Source organism: Monodon monoceros, unplaced genomic scaffold (assembly GCF_005190385.1).
Source record: "Monodon monoceros isolate NGI ecotype Baffin Bay Population unplaced genomic scaffold, NGI_Narwhal_1 Super_Scaffold_2, whole genome shotgun sequence".
Classification (NCBI taxonomy): domain Eukaryota; kingdom Metazoa; phylum Chordata; class Mammalia; order Artiodactyla; family Monodontidae; genus Monodon; species Monodon monoceros.
In genome coordinates, this window is record NW_021703776.1 from 56,402,813 (window position 1) to 56,430,723 (window position 27,911).

General features: G+C 38.5%; 1 protein-coding gene across 3 annotated transcripts in view; it reads right to left on the reverse strand.

The window, feature by feature from the left end:
- SKAP2 (src kinase associated phosphoprotein 2) overlaps positions 1–23,075 on the reverse strand; it is a 170,861-nt gene extending 147,786 nt beyond the window's left edge. For 2 of the 3 annotated variants that reach the window (XM_029233503.1, XM_029233504.1), the window contains exon 1: positions 7,514–7,768. In XM_029233503.1, the coding sequence (XP_029089336.1) occupies positions 7,514–7,580 (67 nt within the window). In that variant the 5' untranslated portion in view covers positions 7,581–7,768. Of the gene's footprint in view, positions 1–7,513; positions 7,769–22,958 lie in introns of those variants that run through there. The other variant, XM_029233505.1, reaches the window with a different exon arrangement.
- Positions 23,076–27,911: the final 4,836 nt, after the last annotated feature.

Sequence of the window (27,911 nt, forward strand, 5' to 3'; positions counted from 1 at the left end):
ACACGAGTATTTAATTGCCTATTTTACATTTGCATTATACAATACAAGTTTAAGCAAACAGGATCTCTTTTCTATCTCCGGAAGCAATAACAGAACGAATTACAGCCCGAGTTATTTCTTTAAAAGGTCTTTTCAGTTGTATAAAAACTCAGAAAACAAAAAGCTGTAATGCTCTATATAGAGTTTCCTAACAGTGCCAAAAACATTTTTAAATTATTGAGCTATGCTATTTTGTGAGGAAATACTTGTTGAAGGAGTGAGACTGCAGGAAGAATCTGTGTTGTTTGTTTTCTGAGTGGGAGGAGATTCAGAGATTGCGCAAGGGAAAAATTCTATATTTTTAGAGTAGTCAATGTATTTATTCCTAAACTTCTGCCACAAAAGGGGTTTAAGGCAACTGAAAAGATTTAATAAACACTGATTTTTAAAAATTATTTCACAAACGAGATGTGGAAAGCGTACAACCTGCTTTCTGGGTTTTTTTTTGTTTTTAACAAATAAGAACTTCATAGTGGAAGCGATTCCTGCAATAGTCTTCGTTTGTTGGTGCCCACAGACTCAATAGGTTTTCAAGTGTTTGAAATCCGGGTTTTTTCTTAAAATCCATACTGTGCCCATTTATTTTGAAATCGAACGAAACCAGCCTCTCCTAGGCACAGGAGACCCTCTGGACGTGCCCGCGGCCTTCGCCGAGCCCCTGCGCAGAGCCCCGACCCCGTTCCCCCGGCGCAAAGACGTAGCGGGTGCTGGAAAGTTACTCGGTCCTCACCGGGAGATGCTCGGGCTCCGCCGTCCGAGACACTGGGAGTGTTAAACCCCAGGGTTCCCGTCATTGGAGCTGTGAGCAGGGAGCACTGGTTTGGGGCAGCGCCCTCGCCAGACAAATGGGACTGGATCTGCGGCTTTGTAGCTCAGAGCCAGGGTAATATTTCAAAAGCGAGCAATAAAAGTCCTGGGCGACTCAAGCACTCCCCTGGCTGGTTGGAAAAGAGATCTGAAGCTTTTTATTGTGCTCTGAATAGCCCTGCAAACGGTAAACTAGCGAGCGCTTTAGCCCTCTTCTACCTTCCTTTAGGGGTCATGTCCCTCTGTTAATATGTAGATTTCACTGACTCCAGACTGCCTGTAATTCGGGGAACAGCCGTAATTCGATTACAAGAAAAGGTCAGCCTGCCTCCTCGCTGGCCTCTTGGCCTGGCGAGTAAGACAGAATTCCTCTTTCTCACAGGAGGGATCTCGGCTCATCCGCGTCCTCCACGGGAGAGGAGAAGCTTAAGGACCCACCCGGCCACGTGGAGAAAGCGCAGTTCCGGCGCCCTCTAAGCCCCAGGTCTAATCCCTACCGCCGCTCCGCGCTTCGTCACGTAGACCGCAGGTCAGCACCGGCCGCATTTAACCCCAGAATTGGCCCCATCTCCATCCGCCTCTGCCCCCCAAGTCATCACCAAGGAAAAAGTTACTCAGCGAATACAAATGTGGTGGTGATTTTTGCTCCTGTTAACACCTTAGCATTGTCAAAGCAAACCTGATCTCCCGGTACAAATGTAAAGATCTGGGGGAGAAGGCCGCTGGAAAGATCTGATTTACAACCGCTCTGTAGATAAACGTTAAGGTCTGAAAACAAAATTAAAAGATGACATCATGTCTTGGCTCAGCAATCCTCAAACAGTTTAAGTTAGAAACTTCTCAACAGCCATCGCAACCCCTAAGAGGCAAATACTTAGCACACACCAAATCACCTAGTGGTACTCAAATTTTCCTTGTTTTTCTTTTCCTGTACATATGGACCCCCTAGAAAAACTGCCACTCATCTCCCCCCTAGAGCCCGAGAGGCTAGGACAGGTATCTAACACACATAAGCTAACAGCTTTCTACCAATTTCCATACTAATTACAGTTTCAAGGTGAAACCACACAAGGTTACGACAGTTTTTAAATTCTTGCAAACTATAAACTGTCCGCTTCTCCAATCTGAGTACATAGCACAGGTTCCAACTCTTTAAGAAAGCCGGGGTTTGACCACTTGCCCTCACCATCCTCCACCGTGGAATATGACTTCCAGGCTGGAGGTTGTAAACAAGTCACAGAGGTAACACCTGGTCTCTTCTGCCTAGTCCTCCAACCAACCAATACCTCAACTCCCTGGGCAGGCATGCAAGTGTGCAGGCACAGGCGCACAGGCGCACACGCACGCACACACACACACACACACACACACAGCCTCTGTGATGGCCTGAATTGTATAGGAGAGGGGGCAAGAATTAGAGTGAATCCACTACCACATGCTCAGCCCCAGATCAATGAATAAGTGTAAAACCAGTCAAACCATACCCCAAATGGCTTTACGACTTAATTCCACATCTTTCTCTACTTTATGAATTGGACCAAGTTGTACTTTGTATTCACTGAGGTGCTATCACTAAACTTAACAAGAATCTCAGCCTAGAATTTAAGTTGGCATCAGAAAAAGAGAAGCTTTTCTTCTCTGTTAAAGGAGGGTATGGTCTGACCAAACACCTACTGGTGAAAACATAAAAATCAGTTCAACTGGGCACATGTAGACCAATTAAGCTAAATGCCCAAATTTGGAAAATGGCTAATCAAAAAGTTATTGATAGCTCTAATAAATGTCTTTCTCTTGTTTTCCCAGCACCTTTACAGGTTATGGTTGAACTGTGGACTTTTCAAACATGGAAAAAGAGACAGGAACAAGCACAAGGAGTTCTCAAAGTATGACAGGAAAAACATACCTGAGTCTTACAATCCAATCATCTGATTTACATTTTCAAAATTGGCTTTGGAGGCTAAATGACTTATTCTGGTGGAAAACTGGACTGCTGAAGGATAGAGATGAATATTTTTCACCTCTAAAAGATAACTCGATGAATAGCACCTTATAATCATCAAAATCTCTTTACCACACGTTTTCAAAGAAGCCACAGTGAATAAAACATTAGTCCAAGATTTACACTATATTCACTGTTAGGTATCATGTATTGTAATGTGTTCACTATGTGATTGAAAAAGAAATGTAAACTCAGCGGAATGAAAAAGATAGACTTGGCTTTAATTGAAAAAGACAAACTAAGTGAATAATGAGTATATAAAAACTAGCCTATGCCACTTTTATCACCCATATATGACACTTAATCTTAAATTTATGAGAGACAACTGAACTGTGTTTCAAATCACCAGAGGCTTTTCCCACTCTGATGTTTCTGTCTTCTTTCTAGTAATACTTTAATGCTGATAAAGTAGAGCTAAGCTCATTAGGAAATTTTTATATACTTCTCTCTTTTAGAATATTTAGATTTCTTTTTTAAAAGGAAACCAGTGATCATTTGGATTGGGTAACTATAAAATTGTGCATACTAGCATATTATCAAGAGCTTTATTTAGTAATCTGAGATGAAAATACTTTAAAAGGAATGTCATGAAAAAAAAACAAGACAGCCAAAGATCCTCTCCCAAGAAAAACCAGAATATTGTATGCTTAACAAAGGCAAATCATTTTCCTAACATCACATCTTAAGTCATCTATGTTATTTGACCCATACAAGAAACTATAACTTTCTAGTCCCTTGATTTACAAACATATATTCCTATTGCTAGAAGAGAAAAATCTTAGAAGTGTCATGGACTGATTTCACTGTAAGATCAAAGGTTCTCATATCAACTTTAAACTCATTAGTTATTACTGCCAAAATGGGGCAGGCTTGTTCTTGCTCTATAGGAAAATCCAGGTGCTAAAGAAGTAGGTGACTATTGCTGACTCAGTAGGTGGCACTCTTCCCTTTACATACTCAGCCAATGCCCCAGAAGGAAGTTATGGGACACTAGATACACCATAAATGATTCTCATAAGAAAAATAAAACCAAAATGTTGACCAAATTATAAATGGAACTTTGGAAGGGTGGAAATCAAACCACACTATTCTCAGCATTGAAAAAAATTCTACCTCTATCTCAACTGAATTCCGTTCTTTACCTAGTGTCCCTAAAGGGATTATCAATTATGTGTGAAGGTTTTTAAAAATGTCCTGGAAATCCTCAATAGAGGAAAATGCAATATTTCTAATCAAGACTGCCAAGTGAACAAAGTCTCAGGGTCACTTTGCACACACCACTCTGTTTATTGTTTGTTTGGTTTGGGTTTGATTTTTCAGAGTATACTAACAACCATCATTTTCTTCAACATTGGTTTCATTTTCTAACTCAATAAAAAGAAACTAACATTTTCTTACAGCTTTCCTTTCTAAATACTGTTGTCCTAAAACAAATGAATGAGAATATCTAACTGCAAACCACCAAGAGTCCAGTATTCAAAGAGCGATTAAACAAATCAAGGGGATTGGGGGTGGGGGGTGGCGAGCAGTGGTTCTAATTCCTCTCACTTTCTTGCCTGCCTGCAGGAAAAACTCACATAAATCAAGATTATTCTCGCTGTTCATCCTAGTCAAAATATTTGGATGTGGGAGAAGATTAAATGGACAAGATTTGGGATAATCCTTTGATTCTAATTATCCCAGCTAAACCTGTTCTTCCATTGTGGTGAAAAAAAATTAAAGGTTGCCTGGAGTGCATACGGCAGTCCCCAAATTACTTTTAACAACAAAAATCTGTAAACCTTTTTCTATTCATGGGACAAGAAAATAATTCAACACTTTTATAAAAAGTATAGGCTATCAATATTTAATATACTGATTCCACAGAAATAAAAGTAACTAATGGTCAAACTATATAGCCACTTTTTCAAGAGCATCATTAAATGTGAGGTAAGAATGATAACCTCTATGGATTTTTGCATTTCTAAAGTATTTTTTTTAAAGGGAAGGAATCAGAAGGAGGGGGGAACAAATATTGAAAAGGAAGCCTAAAACAGATATAATCAGAGGAAAAAATAAAGAGAATAATAAATTGATAAGAATACATTTGAGTACCTACCTCTATCAAGCAGCTGAAACGTCAAACATTTAACACATATGGCAAAATGATTTGGATAAAGGGAACATGGAACACAATGGGAAATGTCCAAAACATTTTTTTAATAGACATTATCTTTTGACTTTATATTCTTTTCTTCTGAAGGGATTTTAATGCCTGAAAAGTTTAGTTCCTTATCTTCTGTACCCTGGAATTCTAGCATAGCGCCATGCATTCCAAGAGTGCTCAACTGTTAGCTACAACCACCACTGCCAATATCTCCTTCTTACTTTCAAAGAAAGAACTAGGTAAGCCAGCAATATCTTTAAAATTCAAACCAATGTCAACTCTTCCTCTATAGTTTTAATAATTTTAAATCTAACCATGTCTTATTACCCAAACACTTGAATAATGCAAATGATCATGCACAATCCAACAGAATTTTTTGGATTAAAAAATGTGAAAAAAAATTGCTCAGAGCACTTATTCTTGAAACCTTTCCTACCTCAAAAAAAGATTTTAATTAAAGTCAACCATAAAATGTTAACCATTTTCTTTGAATGATTAGTTTAAAAAGAAAACTGAAAAACACTGGTTCACTTGTTTCATTTCTTTACAATTTATATCATATATATTTCCTCATAGCCATACCTCTTGAAAATATCCTCTGAAAATAAAGTATAAGTCAAATTTGTAATCAACAAAATTTTAGTGTTTTATTATTTGTTTTTAATACTGCATGTGTTTTAATATGTGATTTGCTTTAAAAGTGTGAAATACTGAAAATGTCAATAAAATGATTTTTAAAACGCTGATTTCAGACATTATGTAAGTATTATTATCTGATTAAAGAGAGAGAGATGGCTAAAGTATATAGGAAGTTAGCAATGGCAGATAATTTAAATATTATTTAATTCCGAGCTTTCAATTAAATTACGCAAATAAGGGCTACATGAAATATTTGTAATCTACGGGGATCAGAGAATAAAGAGTCTCATAACCCATATATCATACTATCTGCAAATGTATGACTATGGATCCAGATAGCAAACTGTCTACTGTGGAGCTGTCAAGCTTCAAAAGCATGTACCCAAAGGTCTACACTTTACTTCCTAAACTCAAAAATTCACACCTAGAATATCCTGAAAATGGTGACATCTATTTTTAGAGTTATGATAAACAGTTCTCTGACCTGGTGACTAAAATAATATTCTAAGCAAGGAATTCCAGCATAGTAACAACAAAAATGTTCACTGCAGTAAAACAAAATCAGCATTCACTTGAAACTCGCATAGAATGGAATAAAAGCTGCCTTAAGTCAGCCCCTACAGTTCTTTCAATATTTCCCTTAGTGGTACCCATTAATGACAACAAGCATTTCTTAGAGTAAAACACTGTCCCACCACAAATGCATTCACCACACTGCAATCATGTTCACATAAACATGTCTGCATTCATACACTATTGGTTTTATTTTCTCTATCATATTCAAGATGCTAACCACCAAAATAGTGTAACAGCATATAAGATTTGGTCTCACAGTGCTCTAACTGTAACTTACTACTTATAACATCACATTTTAAACACTGCTTTAAGAGTTAAAATAAGCAAATTGTAACACAGGCATCTAAGAGAAACTCTTTTAATCCAGTTATTCATGACCAATATTGAAGGATACTAAAGAAACAACTAAAGAAAAGTAAAAATTTTTAATCAAAATTCAGTATTCAGAATTCTGATGTACACAGGACAAAGTGAATAATGGGAAGAATTCCAGAGCATCAGGATAGGTAAGATTTGTGCTACCCTAAAACAGATGTATTGTCTTTTCTACCTTGTGCAGAAATACAAATTTTTTAACAGCCCTTAGTGAAAATACACATCTCCATATCAAGTATATTAATGAACTAGCAGTGGATTCATAACAGCCTTGAAGAATGCACCTTAATTCCTAAGTTCCTATAAATGGTAATTTTAAACTGAAAAGGGGAAGATGAGGGTGCAAAGATGAAGTACTGTACTTTAATCGTGTGACACAGGAAGTTGGACTTTAACACATCCTTCCTTTTTTGTTTTAACATGTTACTCAGGCTGAAGACAAGTGGCTATTTGAGAGTCAGGCTCTCTTCGAAGGTCTCAAATATGGGTGGACTGAATGTTGAAGAAAAATGGGAGTTTTAGAAATGACAAACCCTTTGGTCTCTTTGATCTCTCTCTCTCTCTCTTTATCCTCTCTCTCTTTGCTCGCTCTCTCTCTCTCTGAGCTCTCTCTCACTCTCTCTCTCACACACACACACACACACACACACACACACACACACACGGCGTCTTCACGACGTATACAGAATTGTCCTGATCGCGTTAGTGTAGCGACAAGAAGGTCCCCACCATCCTCGCACCAAATTTCAACACACACGCCCACTCCCATTCTCAGACCCCACTTCCCCACTCCCAGTCCCGCTCCCACTGGGCAGGAGGCGTGGGGAGAGCGGAGAAGGAAGGGAGAGACTCCGAACGCTTCTGTCCCCACCGGCTCGCCGTCCCCGCGCCCCCGCCCCCGCCGCGTTACCCGCCCCCTTCCCGCTTTTTACCTGCCAACAGGTTCCTAATTTCCTCGGGGAGGGGGTAGGGAGAGGAGGTGCTGCTGGGGTTGGGCATGTTAGGGAGCGCGGGGCGTGCGGGGAAAGGACCTGCGCTAAAAGGGACTCGACCGGCTGGGGTTGCGGCTGCGACCTAGACTTGGGCTAGGGGTCCCGGTAAGGACGGCGGGGCTACGAGTCCGGACACTGCCGGGCCGACGCTCACAACAAGGAAGTCACTGAAGCCCCAGCCACGGCTGCCGGACTCTCGGCCCAGCCCCGCCCGGCAATTCGGGGCGGGGCAGTGGGCGGGGAGGAGGTCCGAAGGGCCAGAGGGGCCTTAACTGCGCATGTGTAACTCTCGGTTTTCCTCGCCTCCGAAAAAGAGCCCCTGGGCAGGCCACACCCACCGCTACGTAAGGGCGCGGGAGGGGGAGCGGCTGGTGGGAAGGGAGTGGAGTGCGGCTGCATCACCTGATCCAGCGCCTGAGGTGCCTTGCGGCCATTTTTGTCACTGGTACCCCCGCAACTGCTGACCATTTCTCCACGGTCCCGGAAAATAAGGTATCCGTAGTGCCTCCAGGTTTTCCGATCGAGAGACTTCCTGGACCTTAATCAGCCCCGCCAAGGTTTAACACCTCGCCCAGTACCCCACATGGAATTTTCGACCGCCCTAAACTATTATGGCCTTCTTTGTCCGATTGCATGATGGCAACAAAGTCCCATCTTCAGCCAGTCCTCCTTCAGAAGCCAGTCTGGAGCTGCTCCAGAGAGCGCTCTGATTGGCTCTTACACTACTTTTCTACCTAATTTGGATTTTTGGGGTGACAGATTTCCCCCACTACGAAGAGAAGGGAGGTCTAGTTACAAACACAAAGCTAAATAGACACAGATACCACTGTCTACCTATAAGCATCAAAAAGAAAATTGCTGGTGATTAGTAGAATGGAATTATAAAATCTGTTCACTCCAACCTGATCGTTTAATCAATACATACTTATTGTCTCCTATCTCCAAATCTTCTTACAGGTTTTCTCTAAAAGATAGTTCTGGTGCTTTTAAAGGTGTGTGTGTGTGTGTGTGTGTGTGTGTGTGTATGTGTGTGTGAAAGAAAATAAATAAATAAACACTTTTTTTCTTCAGATAGGAACCGCCATGGCAAAGGTCTTTCCTAGATGCCACTATTGTATTTTGAAGATTGTATTGCAGCTCCAATAACAATGGAAATTGTTTATTCCTCTACCCTCCAACTCTCACTAGATCAATGCTCCTTAAACTTTAGTTTGCTAGAATCACATTGAGAACCTATTAACAATGCAGATTCTAAAGTCCCACTCCCAGAAATTCTGATTCTGTTTAGGATGGGACTTTACTGATTGCATTTTAAACAAGCCCCATAGGTGATTCCTTCTTGCTCCTGTAGGGCACAAAATTTGTCGTAACTTTCATCCCCACCTGGAACCCAAAACATGACACAGAGCAATGGCTCCATTAATATTTCACACCAAAAAATCTTAGACAGTAATAGTAAAAAAATTAAGTAGTCAAATACAAGTCATTTTTGTATAATTCTCTGAGAAATACACCAAATACTAATTGTAAAAGGAAAAATTAGAACATTTTGGAGTTCTCTCAAAACAAAACAAAAAAGACAAAAACTTTACAATTGAAGTAAAACGTGCAAAATAACAACAAAAAGACACCCCAAAACAAACCTATTCCCTAAAATGGAATCTGAAATTCCTACTCAGATTCAGAACTGTGATGAATTATAGAAAAATTGCTGAAAATCAGAATTCTTTTTGGTGGAGGTAAAAGTGAATAAAGAGTCATTTTACAAACTTCAAAGAATTGAGAATTATTATTCTTAAACTACAAAATTATCTTCCTAAAGAAGGAAGAAACTATTTTATGGACATACTATATTAGTGAGGATTCTTCCTCCCTTTACAGCTATCACATACAATTCTTCATCTTGTCACACTTTTTATTAAGCCAGGCCTCCAAATGTTCCTATCCTTTGTTTCTTTCTGATAGAACTGACCAGATTTTTAAAAATTCTTACGTCTCATTTATTTATTTACACTCCACTCATTCCACAAAGGAACTGAAGTGATTTACTCTTGTATGAAATAGACAGCTTTCTGCAGTGGATCAAATGGACACTGTCTCCACTGTTCATTATGACAAGTCATTCTTGTTAGTGAGAGACAGGAAACTATTAGGATTGCCTTAAAATATATAGCATCTAGCAGTCCAAATAAAAAAGGTAATAACAGGGCTTCCCTGGTGGCGCAGTGGTTGAGAGTCCACCTGCCGATGCAGGGGACACGGGTTCGTGCCCCGATCCGGGAAGATCCCACATGCCGCGGAGCGGCTGGGCCCGTGAGCCATGGCTGCTGAGCCTGCGCGTCCGGAGCCTGTGCTCTGCAACGGGAGAGGCCACAACAGTGAGAGGCCCGCGTACCGCAAAAAAAAAAAAAAAAAAAAGGCAATAACAGAAAATGGACTCTTTGTATGAAACACACTTCCCCTATTTAGGAAACCATTCTCAGACACAGGTTCATGATGGATTTACTTGGGCAATGCTTTGTATACTCTATCATTTTTACTGTTTATTGTTAAAGTTACTGAAATTGATTATAAGACACAAAGAGAAATAGAGGCTAGAAGAAATATATTCTTATTTCTCATTTCCAAATGTTTCCATAACAAAAAGTAGGAAGGAAATCAAATCATACCTTACATTTTAAGCTAGTCATATTAGGTAAAAAGGAATAATCAATGACACTTTAAATCTCAACCTGAGAGAGATAGCAGCTTCCCTACCATTATGCACAGACTGGATTCTGGAAAAATCTCATGATTTGACTTCTCAAAAGTAAATCCTTTAGTTCAAAGCAGATGTGTGTGTGTGAACATGTATATTTCCTTATTACTAAAGCTAACCTCCTTTCCTTACATCTTTCAAATTTAGCTTAGCTGAATAAGTATTTGCCCACAGGCTTAGTTTTAAAAGAATCTGAACACTGAAGAAAAAACAAGACAGTGAGCTAAAACAATTTACTTTTCTCTATCTCTCTTATCTTGATTTGGCTTTCATAGGCATGTGGAAGAAAGATTATATTTATACTTAGGCACTGTATTAGTTATCTGTTGCTACATAACAAAACTTAGCTTAAAACAAACATTTAGTATCTCACACAGTTTCTGATGGTCAGGAATCCATGATCAGTTAAGCTGGGTGGCTCTGGTCAGAGTCTCTCAGGTTACCGTCAAGCTATAGGCTGGGTTGCAGTCATCTAAAGACTCGACCATAGCTAGAGGATCAGCTTTGAAGAACGTTCACCCACAGTACTGTTGGCTGGAGCTCTCCATCCCCTTTGCTGTTGGCAAAAGGCATCAGTTCCTCACTACATGGACTTTGCAGGGCTGCTTGAGTGTCTTCTTAACATGGCATGAGCAAGTGATCTAAAAGGTATCCAAAACCAAGACAGAAGCTGCAATGTCTTTATGACTTAATATCAGAAGAGGCATAATTTACTAATGTCATATTCTATTGGTCACACAAACCAGGCCTGGTATATAGAGGGAAGGGACTGCATAAGGCTGTGAACACCAGGAGGTAAGAATCACTGGAGCCATACTGGAAGCTGGCTATCATAGTCAGCCCTTTGGTTCCCAATGATTCACATCTATCCCAGTGCAAAATACACCCATCCCCTCCCAAAGCTATGTGCAAGGTCTCATCCCATTACGGCATCAGCTCAAAGTCCAGAGTCTCATTATCTAAATCAAGTCCAAGTGTGGATGATGCTTCTTAAATAAAGCTCCTTGAGTACAGTTCTCTCAATCTAAAGACATTTCAAGTAAAAAGACAAGTTATCTGCTCCCCATATAACTTTACAACAGTGGGACAGGCATAGGATAACCACTATAGACATTCCTGTTCAGAGAGGACAGGAACAATAAGAAGTATACAGAGATTACTGATTCATAGCAATTCTGAAATCCAGCTGGGAAAATGTCGCAGGTTCTTTGATCAGGACAAAATTATACTCCCACCTGGAGTAACTTCTCCACAGATCTCAGTTCTGCACTCTGAGTCATCCTTCCTTTTCTGTGAAAGGTAGTCTATGTTTTCATTTGAACTGTTTTTGGGGTTTTTTTGCGGTACGTGGACCTCTCACTGCTGTGGCCTCTCCCGTTGCGGAGCACAGGCTCCAGACGCGCAGGCTCAGCGGCCATGGCTCAAGGGCCCAGCCGCTCAGCGGCGTGTAGGGATCCTCCCAGACCGGGGCACGAACCCGCGTTCCCTGCATCGGCAGGCGGACTCCCAACCACTGCGCCACCAGGGAAGCCCATCATTTGAATAGTTTTCTTGACCTGCTTCCTGCCAATGGCCTTAGGGGATCAGAAGACCTCTTTTCATTTTGTACTGTCACTATCCCAGTTTCTATCAGGGTTCAATCAGAGAAGCAAAACCACTAGAATGGAAATAGAGATAGATAGATAATATAAAGGAATTTGTTACAGCGATTTGACCCTACACAATTGTGGAAGGTGGTTCAACTGTCTCTGTAAGGCTGTTATCTTTGCATCTGATGTTGGAGCTTGAAGTCCAACAGAGCAGAGTCAGGAAGGGAAGATGAAGGAGATTCATGACAAGCTGGAATGCAGAAGCATAGCTCATGAGGACAACATAAAACCCAAATTAGCTCTTGCTGCCTCTGACCTTGGTAGTACTTACGCCCTGCAGAAGCTGGGGTCCTTCATTGCAGGGCTAAACACACACTGGACTCATGATTCAGAGACCTGAAAGGAGGATCTAGCAAAAGATGGAGCAGTTACAGGTCTGGCTGCTGCCTCAAGCCAATGAAGTGAGCCAGAAGATAAGCAACAATATATGTGAGCTACAAAATGACTGCTCCGTCACTTCTGCAAATCTCACACAAGAATCTCTTTTGTGGCCCACCCTAACCGGAAATAGAAAAAGGAATTCCAGGAAGTATAGGTTGACAGATTGCAAAGCCACCAAGCATACACTTGTATTATAAGAGTGGATTAGACAAAGGAAGCTGTTGAAATTTTGTATTTATTTTGCAGCCTAATACATTTTTAAAACTTTTAAAACCTATTATGTCCTTTAAGTCATCTAGTAAGAGCTCTTTTCAAAGTTTTTAGAAATGAAGACATGTTTTTACTTTCTAAATTTTTATCCCTTTCTTCATTTGAATATTCTAGGACTGGTAGGTATGAGTTTATCATTGTGTGGCAGTCAGAAGGAAAAAAATCATATTCTCACTGGAATTCTGGAATGTGAAGTCATTTACCCTTAAAAGATGTGAGGACTTCCCTGGCAGTCCAGTGGTTGAAGCTCTGCGCTTCCACTGCAGGGGGCACGGGTTCTATCCCTGGTCAGGGAACTAAGATCCTGCAAGCCGCGCAGCTCAGCCAAAAATAAAATAAAATATTTTTTTAAAAAAAGATGTGATACAGAACCCAACCTGTATCAACAGGTTCTTGTAGATATGGCTCACTAACTTGTCTTTTGAGTTTTTAGGTCATAGTTACTAATCCTATTAGTATAATTTATGAATTTAGTGAGATAAGGAAACTCATTCTCTTTTGCTTTCCATCTCATTTGCATACACACAAACATACACTCAGGCATTTTGCTGCTCCAGTCAATCATTTTAAAATAAGAATAATAAGAATTCAATGTAGACTGGATTTGAGCTCTTAACAAAATGCTGTATATCTTTAGGGTTCTACAAATTAGGAATAAGGTAAGAGATCTGTCCATCACATTTTGGGCTTGTCAGAAGCTACTGGGTTCTCTGCCCAGGTAACAGCTCTCTTCCCAATTTAACTGAAATTGGTTCCCCTATCCAGATTCTCAATACTCAGAGACCTTACCATTGTAAGGTAAGCCCTGATAATCTGACTCTGATCTTATATCCCAGTTCTAGTAACTGAGTTTCTCCTGCCTGGGTTCTGAGACCAAGCCTTTTACCTTGCCTACTTTTAGTAAAGGGACATGTTTGTTTTGATTCCTTCTAGCCTTCTTGGACTATGGCTTCTGCCTTACTCTTGTAGTGTTGATTTATAGGCTGGTATTATATTCTAGGTGGATCTCCAGAGAAGAGATGGACCCAAATCCGTCTTGCCTTCTACTTATCAGGCTTGATCCTCAGAGTATGGGCACTAGGAACATGCCAAGAAAATACTCATTTTTTTTACTATATAAAATTGAAAACAGACCCTCTTCTCTCCTCTTTTACTCCTCTGTGGTTTGGTACGGTTACTCTGTGAGCAGGTACATAAAAAAGACAAGAACTTTTGATTCTCCCCCTTAATTCTCGTCATCAGAATCTCTACTTTCTACTCAGAGGCCCGAGTGAGTGACCTTGAAAATTCTATTTTATTCTTGGCTCATTATAGACTTAGGGAGAGTTATCCTCATGCTTAACCTGAGAGATAATGATGCAAAGTCACTGGTGTAATTTAAGCATCCCCAGTTCACCCTATTCCCCAGGATGATCCTGACTTACACTTCCTGAAATTGTACTAATTAGAGACTTGGGAGAGTGGACAGATGACTCTTTGCCTTTGCACCTCAGTCTAGATTAGTTTGAGAAGTCAGGTCTTGTATAATACCTGGATTAAGCACAATGTGGTTTTGGATGAATGATAACTGAGACAGTATTTTGGAATTTAAAATATCCTGAGAGAGGGCAGGCTGCATGGACCTACCAAGGAATGGTTTTGGGACTAGCCATGTAAAGCAAGCAAGGTGTCCACGGGCATATTTCACACTGCGTTCCCTCCAGTTTCTTTAGGGTACCTCTGGTCCCCACAACAGCCTTACCAACATTTACTGAGAAGATAGTCTTCTAGAAGGCTGAAACTGAAGAGCATAACTGCCTTATTATTTAAACTTTGATGGACTCACATTTGAGCTCTGATTGAACTAATCAGAGTTCAATCATTGACTCCACATGAACTATTTACTCAATTTTCCCTACCCTTACCTATAATAATTATTTTTGTTACAGGAATTTATTTTATTTTTGTTATGTTATTGTACTTATTAAAAACATGACTTTAGATGAAGCATAATTTTCTAATACATTTCTAGACATCATTTTATAGCTAAGTTGGCAGAGATTTTAGAACATTAAACAATTAGAAATTGGTGTAGGTTTCTTTCTATATGTAAAGACTCGGAGTGTCTCGAGCCTTTATTGTGCTCGGAGTCCTTCCGCTTATTATAGTACATCTATTCTCACTAGGCAATTTTAAAATACCAAGCTGTCTTCAGCAACAGAATTCAGTGGGTTTGTGCCTGATATATTCATGAAGGGCTCTGATGGATTTGGTAACCATAAGCAGCTGTTAACATTAAACTGCCATTTAATTTTTTTCAGTGACTTTCAAAGTTGTCAATATTAAACAGGAGTGTTTTGCAAATGATTACTTTAAGACCGATAAGAATAAAATTAAATAAAATTTAAAAGGCTCAAACAAATTCTCCCTTTTTTCTATAGTGTCCCTCTACTAGCAAACAAATAAAAAATTTTTACAGAATTTTAAGCACTACCTTATATAGTTTCCAAGAATTTGCTTATATATTACTATACTCAGATATTCTTCCATTCCTTTCCCACCTTCCCCCCCCCATTTAATTTTTGTCCTTTTTTCATATATCTCAGCTTTGGTTGAAAAAAAAAAACTGACCTGGAAAACTACTGGGTAGATCCACATAAGTATAAATGACCTTCACTATAGTGACAAAAAATTAAGTATATTTGTCCTTATTCTCCTACAATCAGGTAAAGCTTGTGGAGTTTTGCTGTTGTTGTTGTTTTAATTTTTCCAACTTTAATGAGATATAATTGACATATAACATTGGATAGGTTTAAAATGTATATATGTATACATACATGTATATATGTATATAATGTAAAATAGTTACCACAATAAGATTAGTTAACATCAAGGCATGTACTTCTTAATAATCTAGGCACACCAAAAAAGCAATTATTTATCTATCAGTAAAATAGCCATAGGTGGAGAATAAGAACAGGAAAGAGGAAAATCCAAGATCTCTACTGTATCAGTTAGCTATTGCCACAAAAATAAAGCATAAAGTCTCTCAAAATTCACTGACTTAACAATAATTCTCAGAGATCTGTGGGGTGGCCAATGATCAGATGAAGGTTAACTAATCCAGGCTGGGCTCAGCTAGGACTATTCAGCTCTACTCCACTTGACTCTGACTTGGGCATGTTCTTGTCACGGCAATGACAGAGGTGCAAGAGAGCATGCTCAGTCCCATTAGCACTTTTCAAGCCTTTGATTGCATCAAAACTGCTAAGATCTCATTGGCCAAAGCAAGTAACATGGTCAATCCCAGAGCCAAGGGGTGGGGAAATACTCCTTAACCAAAAGAGGACAATGCAAAATTACTGCAAAGGACATGGATGTATAGTCCTATTTCTGGGGAAAAATGAAGAGTTGGAACAGTAATTCAGTCTACCACAATGCAGTAGGCAAAATAATGGCTGTCCCCCAAAGATGTCCACATCCTAATCCTCAGAACCTGTAAATATGTTACCTTACATGACAAAAGGTATTTTGTATAGGTGAATAAATTAAGGATCTTGAAATAGGGAGATTATCCTGGATTATCCAGGTGGACCCAATATAATCTCGAGTCCTAATAAAAGGGAGGTAGGAGGGTCAGAGTAAGAGAAAGAAATGTGATGACAGAAGCATAGAGATTTTAAGATGCTTTGAAGATAGAGGGAGAGGCCACAAACAAGGAATGCAGGTGGCCTCTAGAAGCTAGAATAGGCAAGGAAAAGGATTCTCCCCTGGAGCCTCTAGAAGGAACACAGCCCTGCTGACACCTTCATTTTAGCCTAGTGAAAGTCATTTCGGACTTCTGACTTCCAGAACTGTAAGATAATAATTTGTGTTATTTCAAGCCCCTAAGTTTGTGGTAATTTGTTACAGCAGCAATTGGAAACTAATATACACCTACAAAATCTATTATCTGAATAAGAGATTTCTAAATAATCAATAGAACCAGGATACGTAATCTTACTACCAACTAAATATCATTTTAGTAAATAAAGCTATTTGTAGAAAATACATGAATGCCTATGACTTTAGTCTCCTTATTGTTGTATATAACTGTTAAACAGTGCTTCATACATCAAAACACATATTCCTTCAACAAAAACTACTGAGACCATCATTCCTAAATTCCAGGCTTGAATAACGGATGCAGTTTGAAAACATCATATTTACAAAGGCAATAACTATGCCAGTCCAGCCTTGATGAACCTCCCTGAGTTTCTTTCCAACTTCAAATTCATGCCAGTCTGCCTTCCAACCTGCTTTTTATATCTCACCATCTACTCACTAAACTTTTTCCAATGCAGTACTCATATTCATTCTCTTACTGAGACTCTGAGGTCAGAGGGCACTATTTCATTTATTATTGGTCTAGAAATCTCTAAAGTTCTCCCTGATTGCCAAAATGGTTTCATTTTTTCCTTATTTATACTTAGAATAAAATTTCTGTAGGTGAGGTTTCAACTTCATTGTCCAAGATGGCATCATCTATGTTCCCGGCAGGAAGATGGAGGAGTGTCAAAGGAGAGTGACAAAAGGCACGTACTAGCCTTTTCTTTAGGAAGGTTCTCAAGCTGCCATAGGACAGTTCCATTTACATCTCACTGGCCAGAACTTAGTTACATGGTGACACTAGCTCAAAGGGGTCTGGAAAGTATTTATTCAGGGTGACCTCATGCTCAGCTCAGAATTCTGTTAGTCTGGAAGAAGCTATTAGGAAATAACTAGCAGTCTGCCACAGATGTTGCCTATGTTTCTTTTTGCTGAATAACAGCAGAACAAAGTCTACGTCAGCACTAAGCTTTGAAATCCTAGAAAATATGTTTTTCAAAAAAAACCTTTTAGGGAATAGCTCTACTTTCTGTTTGACACATGCTGCTAGCACCTTTGCTCACCTCCCCTGATTGAACGTTCTTGTGTATTAAAGTCTAGTACCTTGTTTCTCCATTTTGGCTTGATAAAACCCTTCTTCACAAATTTAATTGTGGCGTTTTCTGAACTTGAAAGATTAGCAATCTGTTTCAAGCTCCAGATGATGGGAAAGTTAATCTACACCTGTTTTTTTTTTTTCCCATATTTGCCAGGAGGCTCAGAAATGGGTTGCCAATATTTTTAAAAACTAAATAGTAATTGTTACTATTGCATTTTCTTAGAGGGGCTTAGGTGTAGAATCCGCTCTCTGTTAGCTAAAAGCAGAGCATTAGCTGATCAACTGACTAACCAAAGCAAATGTATTAATCATAAATTTAACTGCAATTGAATGGAAGCTTCACATTTACTTTGCATTTTGAATGTATTATGCAAAATGATTGGATGAAAGTGCTTGTTTATAAAAAAATACTCTAAAGCTGGTCCTTTCTTGGGTTGGTTTTCATTTTTTCTTTTTTTTCCCTCTCCCCCTCAAGATTTTCCAAAAATTCCTGTAATAGTAGATACTTTCGGAAGGTTATTTATCACTGCACTAATGAAGATTTGGAAGTAGTTTTTGCTCTGATTCTCCTTGTTGCTCTCCCTGACATTAGCAGTTAGAGTGCAACTTGAAGAAATCTGAGAAGGAAAGACACAGACATTTGAGAATTTCTTAAAAGTGTTTTAGGCTGACCAGAAGCATTTTTATTCGAACTTTCATATCCTATGCTCAGAATACAGAATATGATAGTCTATGTTGAAGCTGTTATCATGGGACACTGAGCCATTAATATGTTACCATTCTAAAATAAAAATTAATACTGAAATATGTAACTGGTTGGTCTCCAACTGCTCTAAGAAATAAAGACAAACTTTAATGATTCACTTCCCTTTAAGAATTCCTTCTTTAAAAATAGCACAGTATTCTTTATTTTAAGTTATTTAGTTAAAAATGATAATGTAACACATTCTCATGCAAAAAAAAGTATCAAACTGGTATAAAGTGAAAAGTAAAAGTGCCTTTCCCTTTCCCTAATATTATTACTCTGAATTTTAATAGGGATTTCCAAAATGCGTTCTAAAAAGTTTGTACTAATTTACATTCCAGTATTCCTTAAACATAGTTACAACCAAATATACTTAATAACTCTTTGTTCATCTGCTCAGAGCCTTTCCATATTTACTGGTTATTAATCTAATTTACTTTCACAGCCTTCCTCTGAGATCAAGATATTAATCTTCCAATTTTATAAATCAAAAAACAAAAATAGGGGCTTCCCTGGTGGCACAGTGGTTGAGAGTCCGCCTGCCGATGCAGGGGACACGGGTTCATGCCCGGGTCCGGGAGGATCCCACGTGCCGCGGAGCGGCTGGGCCCGTGAGCCATGGCCGCTGGGCCTGCGCGTCCGGAGCCTGTGCTCCGCAACGGGAGAGGCCACAGCAGTGAGAGGTCCGCGTACCGCAAAGATAAAAATTTAAAAAAATTTTAAAAAATAAAAAAAATAAAGAGACTTTAAGTTGCTCAACAGTAACTCCGTGTTGTGCTATGAACTGAACTTAAACTTCCTACCTTGTGGTAACATTATCTAGCCACTGACTCTCAAGCTAATGGGGGAAGAAAATAAGTAAAGCCTACAGAAAATTATTTTTAAATGTCTGAATATTGAGAACCTGGTAAGCATCAAATATCAGCCAACTATTCTGGTCACCTAATTTTTTCTCTGACTTAGAGTAAAAGTCATATTTATGACCAATTTGGTATCCTTTCTATATATGTGTCAATTGGGACTCATTAGCCTACAGTTATGAAGACTAATAAAGGTATTCACTAATAAAAGGCATATCACACTGGAAAAAACGCAGTTCCTATATCTTAGAGATTCTAGGAAATGCTTTATCTTTAGTTTCACATCTCATCACAAAATCTCTGTGGTACCTGGGTAGCCACTTTGTCTAGTTGTGCGTTATTACTTGAGAGACAAAAAAGCAACTGAGGTGCAGAGCAGTTCTGACTCTGGAAATCTCAGTCCTGAACTTAAGTGTGACAGTCACTCTATAGAGTATCCAAAAACTAGTTGAAGCTTATATGAGAATTAAAGTTACATCTCTGCTCTACCATAAAAATCTGATGGCCAGAACTGTCTCTCCTAATGTCCCTTAGGCTGTCAAATCAAATTGGACCCATAGTTCTCACTCAAGGGTTTTAAAAGAGGCTTCTTCCTGGCTGCTGTTACCACTTATTTTCACAGTTGGCCTTCACAAGAGTGAGTTAGGACAGGAATTTATAGTACAGGGACACATTTGAGTAAGAAAAATGGATGTCCTCTTTGTTGAACTAAATAATAACCCTGTTCTAGTAACAGCTTTAGAGCTAGGTTGTCAGATTCCCATTAAATTTAATTTTCTAGGCCTAAACCTACAGGACTGGAATTGTCTTTATTCAACTGATGTTCATAGTTTTCTGCAAGGCTGTCTCTGGATGAGAAGTGAAAATGTTAGGTAAACATATCGAAGGCTAAAAATAAATCTGGTTATTTGGGGGAATATTCAGGTAACAAAGTCAAATTCACTTTGAAACTGAAAGTTTGAGGTCATGTAGGCAAAACCTCTATATCCTATGAATATGTAAGTAACAAGAAAAAGACTGAATTTAGAGGCTGAGCTCTCATACCAATTTTGTTTACCCTGTGAAATTTTTCTCATTAACAGCTCTGTATTCTCCCATTTTGATGCCTCTCAATCCCTGTTATTAAATCCTAATGGTTTCTGATGGTTTCTGCAGAATTAGATTGGGCTGGATTCAAGGTATCTAATGCAGATTTGGCTTTTTTGTTTGTTTGTTTAATTGTACATTTGGATGAGAAGTAGCTTTCCTGGTAGAACTTGGAATAAAGTCATAATAGACTGATGTGTGGATGAGCAGATGGGAATCTGACCTTGTCCAGATGAGCTAAAAAAACAAAACAAAAAAAACCAAAACAGTACCGTGATATCTAGCCTCCGTCTCTATTTTCAGCTTTAACCCTGTCCTGTATGGCTTTGGATAGAAACAGAGCAAGTCTGGAATTTCAGCTCTGTCAATTTATGGAGGAAATTGGGCAAGCTATTTACCCTGAGTACCAGTTTACTTGTCTGAAAGATAAGAATGAGATGATTGTTGTAGGAATTACGGATTATATTTGTATGTCTGGCAGACAACAGGTATTCAGTACAGGTATACCTCACTTTATTGCACTTTGCTATATTGCACTTCACAGATAGTGGGTTTTTTACAAATTGAAGGTTTGTAGCAATCCTACGATGAGCGAGTCTGTCAGCACCATTTTTCCAACTGCATTTGCTCACTTTGTGTCTCTGTATCACATTGTGGTAATTCTCACAGTATTGCAACCTTTTCATTACTATTATATTTGTTATGGTGATCTGTGATCAGAGATCTTTGATGTTACTATTGCAAAAAGATTTCAACTTGCTGAAGGCTCAGATGATGGTTAACATTTTTTAGCAATAAAGTATTTTTAAATTAATGTATATACATTGGTTTTTAAGACATAATGATATTGCACACTTAATAGACTAGAGTATAATGTAAACATAACTTTTATATGCCCTGGGGAACCAAAAAATTCATGTCGCTCACTTTATCATGGTGGTCTGGAACCGAACCCGCAATATCTCCAAGGTATGCCTGTAAATAGTAACTGTGGAACTAGTCAGAAAATAATTAAACATTATCACGCTGCCAGCTGAGACATGAGACATTTTTATCACCAGTCCCTCCTATTAAACTTTTACAAGTGGTCTGGAACCACAGAAACATGCAGAACTAAAGTTCATAAGAAGAAGAAACTGGGAAGTTCATTCATCCATTCAACAAATATACGCAAAGAGGAGGATGCAAAGATGTCAGTCTATAAGGCAAGTGGCATATAGACATCACCATATTGCACAGTACAACAAGATAGATGCCACATGATAAATTGAGTTAAAGTGCTATGGATCTTTGATAAACATAATATTTCTTCCAGCTCAATTATGAGAAAATATTACAGGATTCCTTTGCTATGCAAGAGTAGGGTGTTCCTATGAAACCTTTCCTAAGCCACAGTTGTGTAAAGCAAAGAAGCAATTACCTTAGGACACATCTTGCTAATGGAGGCACAAAATAAATTGAGATAAAGCACAGATATTCACAGACACAGTGGAAAGCTATGGTGGCCTGATGCTGAGAGGCTGAGTGTAGTTCCTGGGGAACACTCACTGCCTGGGGTATGCACTGCCTCTATAACAGCTGACTACGAAACACATGCTTTAACACTATTTTTGCCTTTTGCTTATTTTTTGGTAAAAAGCAAAAAATCCTCTTTGGATTTCTTTCAGTGAGCTAAAACAGGTACTAATGTAAGTCTTTCATAAAAACAAAGTGCCATAAAGTGAATTTTCAAAATGTAGGGGATACTCGTATATGTAAAAGGTAAGCTTAAGCAGAGTGTTAATGGGTAAATATGCAAAGTGTGTTTATGATATCATGACTAATTCAATTTGACTAAAGCATGGAGTGAATAAAAGAGGAAAGTGTGAGATAAGACAAAAAAAAGTAGATTTGGACCATATACTGTACAGGCATTAGAAGACCAGGCAAAGGAATTTGAGATTTTTTAGTAAAGGGATAATATTACTGATATGATAATAGCTTTACTAAAAGACAGTTCATTTGGAAGCTTTGTGAAAGAGAGTGTAGGGAAGAAATACCAAACCCAGCTAGGAGACTCCACAATGACACAGGTGAAAGATTGTACTGTGCTGATTCAAGGTAAGAAGAGTGGAATAGAGGGAAATGAGTGGATTCAAGAGTTGGGGCAACTAGAATGTACAAAGATTAGCAAACATGCTGTTAATTAGTAAAGAAAGGAGGGCAATATGGTACAGGTATTTCTCGTTCCTTATTTTTGTTATCACTGTAAAAATGTACGTTGTCTGATTCTGCCTTTATTTTCATTAAAATAATGACTATTTTTAGCTTTATGTTAAGTGCTTAATAAATGTGAGATGTTTATTATGATGACAATGATGATGATTATCTCATTAGGAATTAAAATAAAACTTACTCTTGTGTTTGACTTCTCTGGTTTATTCTTCCTAAGAGTCCTGGACTTCTTTCATTCCTAGAAGATGGTTCTCAGTCCTGGCTACACATCAGAATCCCCTGAAGAACATTTTTGAAATTCTAATATCTGGACTCCAGCCCTGGACAAATGAATCAGAATCTCTGGGAACTGGACTCGGGCAACAGTATTTTCAATTTTAATCTCCCCAGTGATTCCAATGTACAGCTAAAGTTAACCTTGCACTCCTGATCTTAAACAAGATATACTGCAGTCTCGAAAAAAACCCACTTGCTCACATTGCTCTCTGTCCGGTCATTGTAAAGTTCATCAGGTGCACACATGGTGGTTCATTCCCAAGTCTCAACTAAGGGGCAGTTCCCCAGAGTTCCTTGATGTTCAGTATTCCTTGCTGGCCTCTCCCCGCTCCACACCACTCCATCTCAGAAAAGTGAATAATCCCAGTTCCTATGGGGAGTACAGATATGAGAAAAATCAACCTGAAGTTAATGTAGACATCGCTGGTAGCAGAGAGCAAAGACAGAAAGAACATGGATCCTTGGTGAATTGAATTATTATATCAATCAATCCAGAAGGCTAATCTACCACTGGACTTCGGGTTATATGAACCAAGAAATTTTACATATCATTTAAGCCACTTTGAGTTGGGGTTTCTGTTACAGGCAAGAGTATCATATTATATTATCAGCCCTTTATGCTCTTAAAATAAATGATTTTAGATCTTAACTGTTGATATCAGACTTCAGAAATGACAAAGTGCCAACCTGAAATGTGACATCTTTTATAGGGTAGCCAGCAACAATATTCGTGCCTTAGTGATGTACACACTTGGGCTGTAAGTACTGCACAGCTGTGAAAACCTGGACTTTGAAATCTGACACATTTTCCAGCTGTATCCTGACCATTTGTGTTCTTTTGTTTTAGCAGCATAAAGTACATCATGTGAAATTTCCTTATAGTGTTATTTCAATGAACTTTCAAAGAAGAAAATAATTCCAAATTCTAGGCTCTGAATATGCCCTTGAAATATTATCACACCTATAATATTACCAGAAACTACTTTTATCTATTAAACTTTATGTGTTGACAATACACTGAAAATCTATTTCTTCAAAAGATGCCTCTTATGATACAGAAGAGTGTGAAAAAAAGAGGGAAAATATATTTATATTTGCTTATATATACATCAGGAAACTCTGTAGGGAAGAAAAGTATGAACAATGATTCATTACAAGGGGAGTAGAGGGACTGGACAGATGAGAATGTATATGCGTTTTTATGCTCTTTGGTCTTTGAAATAATGTGATTATATTACCTATATACAATGTTAATTAAAATATCACTCTAACAAAAATAAATTTAATTTTAAAATTCTAAAATATATTTTTACCAGAAATACTTCCAAATTAATTGATTATTCTACCATCAAGAACTCACCAACATGAGAAACCCTATCATCTCCACTCAATGCCATATTAGACTGTTAACGAAAACAATACTAAATGAGAAATTTAAAAGCTTTTTTGTGAAATGCTCTTCTTAGTGTTCCATTTCTATTAGGACACCCAAAACTCTAAGCAAGCTCACATATGTCCTGAAACCACACAGAGGAAACACTGAATGTCCAAGACGGGGTGAAGCAATTCGAGTAAAGGGAGAGGAGACATGGTTAAAGTAACAGAGGGAGGCTTGGCACTGGGTTGGCACTGCAGCCCAGAACATCTGAAGAATGAGCACAACGTATAAATTTTACAACTAACAACTAGATGTCTTACAAATGGCAAACGAGTATTGATTGGTTACAGCTCATTAAAGTTTGTTTGCATCATCGTCCTCCAACTCACCCCACCTACCATTGCAAACCAGATCTTGTTCTTGACTTTCCCATCTCTAGGGATAGACAATGGAGTCCAATCCTAATAACAATAATAATAATGCCAGCTAACATTTATTGTTTATTCTACTTATCTCCTACCAGGTATACATTTCAGGCTCAAGCTAAGCATTTAAGAGACTCTCAAAGACCAAACCAGATTCATCAAAAGATCAACAACTAGATTACTAATAAACCTAATTTTTAAAAATGTATCCCTTGAATGGATTTGTAAATTATAGTACAGCAACACTTTATAATGGCATAAAGCTGCTAAAAATAACTATGACAACTACGTTAAAACAGAGAAGAATATGTAACATATAGGATTAAATCTGAAAAAGCAGAATGTCAAATGGTATGTAAATTCATTACAATTATGTTAAAATGTGCATGTGGATGAGTCTCGGAAGATAATATACAAGTTTTAAGATCGTTGTATTTAAAAAGTTGGTTGACAAGTGGGGTTTTTTTCCTTTTCTCAAAATTTCTTTCAATCTTATCACTACCCCATGCATTATTTTAACCTACTGTATATTAGTCAGCATACAGATCACATGCATAACACAATCCAACATACTGGCAAATTTAAAAAGATTGCAGTTTATTTCTCTCTCATATTACAGTCCAAATATAAGCCATGCAGAGCTGATATGGTGGCTCTAAACTATATGTCTACCTAGAAATTCTGTGACCAAGAATAGGAGAAGGGGTGTTGTTTTTTGCTTCACTACTCCCTATTTTCCCTAAGGGAATGGAAACAGTTGTTTGAATGTAGTTTATGCTTTAAACCCACATTAACTGCAAGCTCTCCATCCATCCTTATCTAGTAACTAGTTCCTTACATCAGTGCTGCCTCTTAACCAAGTACATACTACTGCTCTTGTCACCAAATTAAGTTTTTATATTTCCCCAGATGCTCATATGACTGGCTCCTTCTTCAGGTCTCTGCTCAAATGTTGCCTCCTCAGATAATGCCATTCCTGAACTTCCCTATCTAAAGCAGCCTCTTATCCAATCACTAGCTCTTTGTTTTATTTTTTTTCATAGTATTTAAAAGTATTTATTTGATCTTATGATTTGCCTTCCCCCAATACAATTTAAGTTCCATGAGAGCAGAGATCTTTTTAAACTCTGTATCCACAGCACCTGGTTTATAGCACCTAGCACAGTGCCTCACACACAGGAAGAGGACAAAAAATGTTGAATCAATGAATGAATGACCAATCCTGCAGTAACTCTAGTGTTGAAAGGGCCCAGCAGGGAAACAAAACATAATTGACAATTACCAGATATAGGCCTCTGACGTTGTCTTACTGACCTTAGAAATACCGGGATGGAGCAGGGGAAGTAAGCTGTATTGCAAGCTGGTGGGAAAATATCTGATTGTTACTTAAACTCATTTAATCTTGGAGGATTGATTCAAGGTGCAGGCAAATGCTTCTCAAAAGGAATGTTGTACCACTCAGCTCCATTAAATCCCTTCATCCAAATTCCTGGTCAGCTCATCTTCTTTTAGCGTTCTAGGTCACAGTTGATGGTATTAACAGAAATCACCTAACTGGGTCTCTGTAAAAATAAATATCAAAAAGAATTGTAAGTGAATTGGTATTTCCCTTTCTTCCAGCCTGAGGCATGTACAATACCCACTGAATTCAAGGGTACATCCCAGGGTGAATCTATGAGTGAGAATAAAAGTGCAGCCATCCAAAAGGGAGATCTTGTTCCATATTCAATTTGCTGACTTTCAACCAAATTTAGCATTATGTGAATGTTTAATAGCAGTTCTTGATGCATGCCTTATACATAAGCCAATAACAAGTTCTTAAAATATGCATAGGAGGTAACTCTAGCAAATGGAAAGCTAAATAAACACAAGTGTGAAGAGATATTCTTCCTGCTAAATTATCAGCAATCATATCTTAGATGCTACACTTCCTGCTAAGGTATGAGGGGATGCTGAAGGGGTTGTAGAGAGTGTCTAACATGTTAATATTGCTAATGGATTCTTGTGTTGAAAGTATATAACATAATTCATTACATATTATATGACTTCCTGGCATGGCACATAGGCTACTTGAAAGTCAAATTATTCATATGTTATTGCCTCTGAGGCTACACAAAACTTTAGCTTTCATATAATCATTGATTTAAGAAATCTTTTCTTGAGAAAATAATTTTTTAATGAGCTTGAGAACTAAAACAATCATCAATTTCTAAAACAGAAGTCATTATTTTCCTTGTAAACCAGATGTTCCTCTAGGGTTCCACCTTAGCTAATGGCAAGACAATCCTCCCAGGCACTTGGTGGTATCCAGTTTTTCCCACATTCCCAATGTCCACAGAAAAGCACACAAGTGCCCTCCTCATCTCCTCTCAACTGGGTAACAACTAATAGCTTCTTAACTTTTATCTCTACCAGCCACATAAAATTTGAATGCCTTTTTTATGGCATTCCAGGTACAGCCCATTTGGATTCATTTCACTTTCTAACATTACCCCTCACTACAAATCCCCCAAGCAAACCTGATTCCTAAATAAGTTAAAAACGTTCATATCTCTGTGTCATTGTTCATACTGTTCCCTGATTCTGAAATGCTGAAATACTATCCCCTTCCATCTGTTCTTTCTTCCTGTTCGTCCTCTAGTTGTCAGCTCAGTTGCCACTTCCTTAGTAAACTATCCCAATAGCAATTCCTTCAGTAGGAGTAGAAACTCCTTCCATCTTGCTCCCATGACATTTTGCTTGTTTATAATAAAATTATTATTGTTATTATTATATTATTATTAAAGGCCTTACTATGTGCCAGACACTTTGCTAAGCAAGCATTAACTCATTTAATCATCACCATTATTATTCCATCTTATAGAGGCCTCTACAAGATTAACTTGTTTAAAGCCAGGCAGTTAGTAAGTGGGGAATTGAAATCCAGATCCTGTAACCCCACAGACATGCTCTTCTTGAGCATTCTGCCTGATACTATAATTAGCATTCATAACTCTGTCTCTCCACCGAAACTGTACACTCCTTGAGGTGTGGGGTTGTGTCTTTGTAGTTCTGCATCCCCAGTCTAGCACTGTGTTTTGTGCATAACAGCTGCTCGAATTCTTTAATGAATTAACAGAAAAGGGGATGCAGAAGTCTGACAACTCTTTTTTCTTACACTACTCCTTTCTCTCCTACCATCCACCTCCCCAGCTTATTAGTACAGATTACAAAAACTGCATACAATCCGTAAAGCAGAAGCTGCAGCCATCTCAGAGCTCTGAGATCCACATTAGCTGAACTGCCCTGAGAAGTAAAGCAGTAGAAGCACCACATGATGAGCAGCCTAACACAGGCGCAACACTTGAGAGT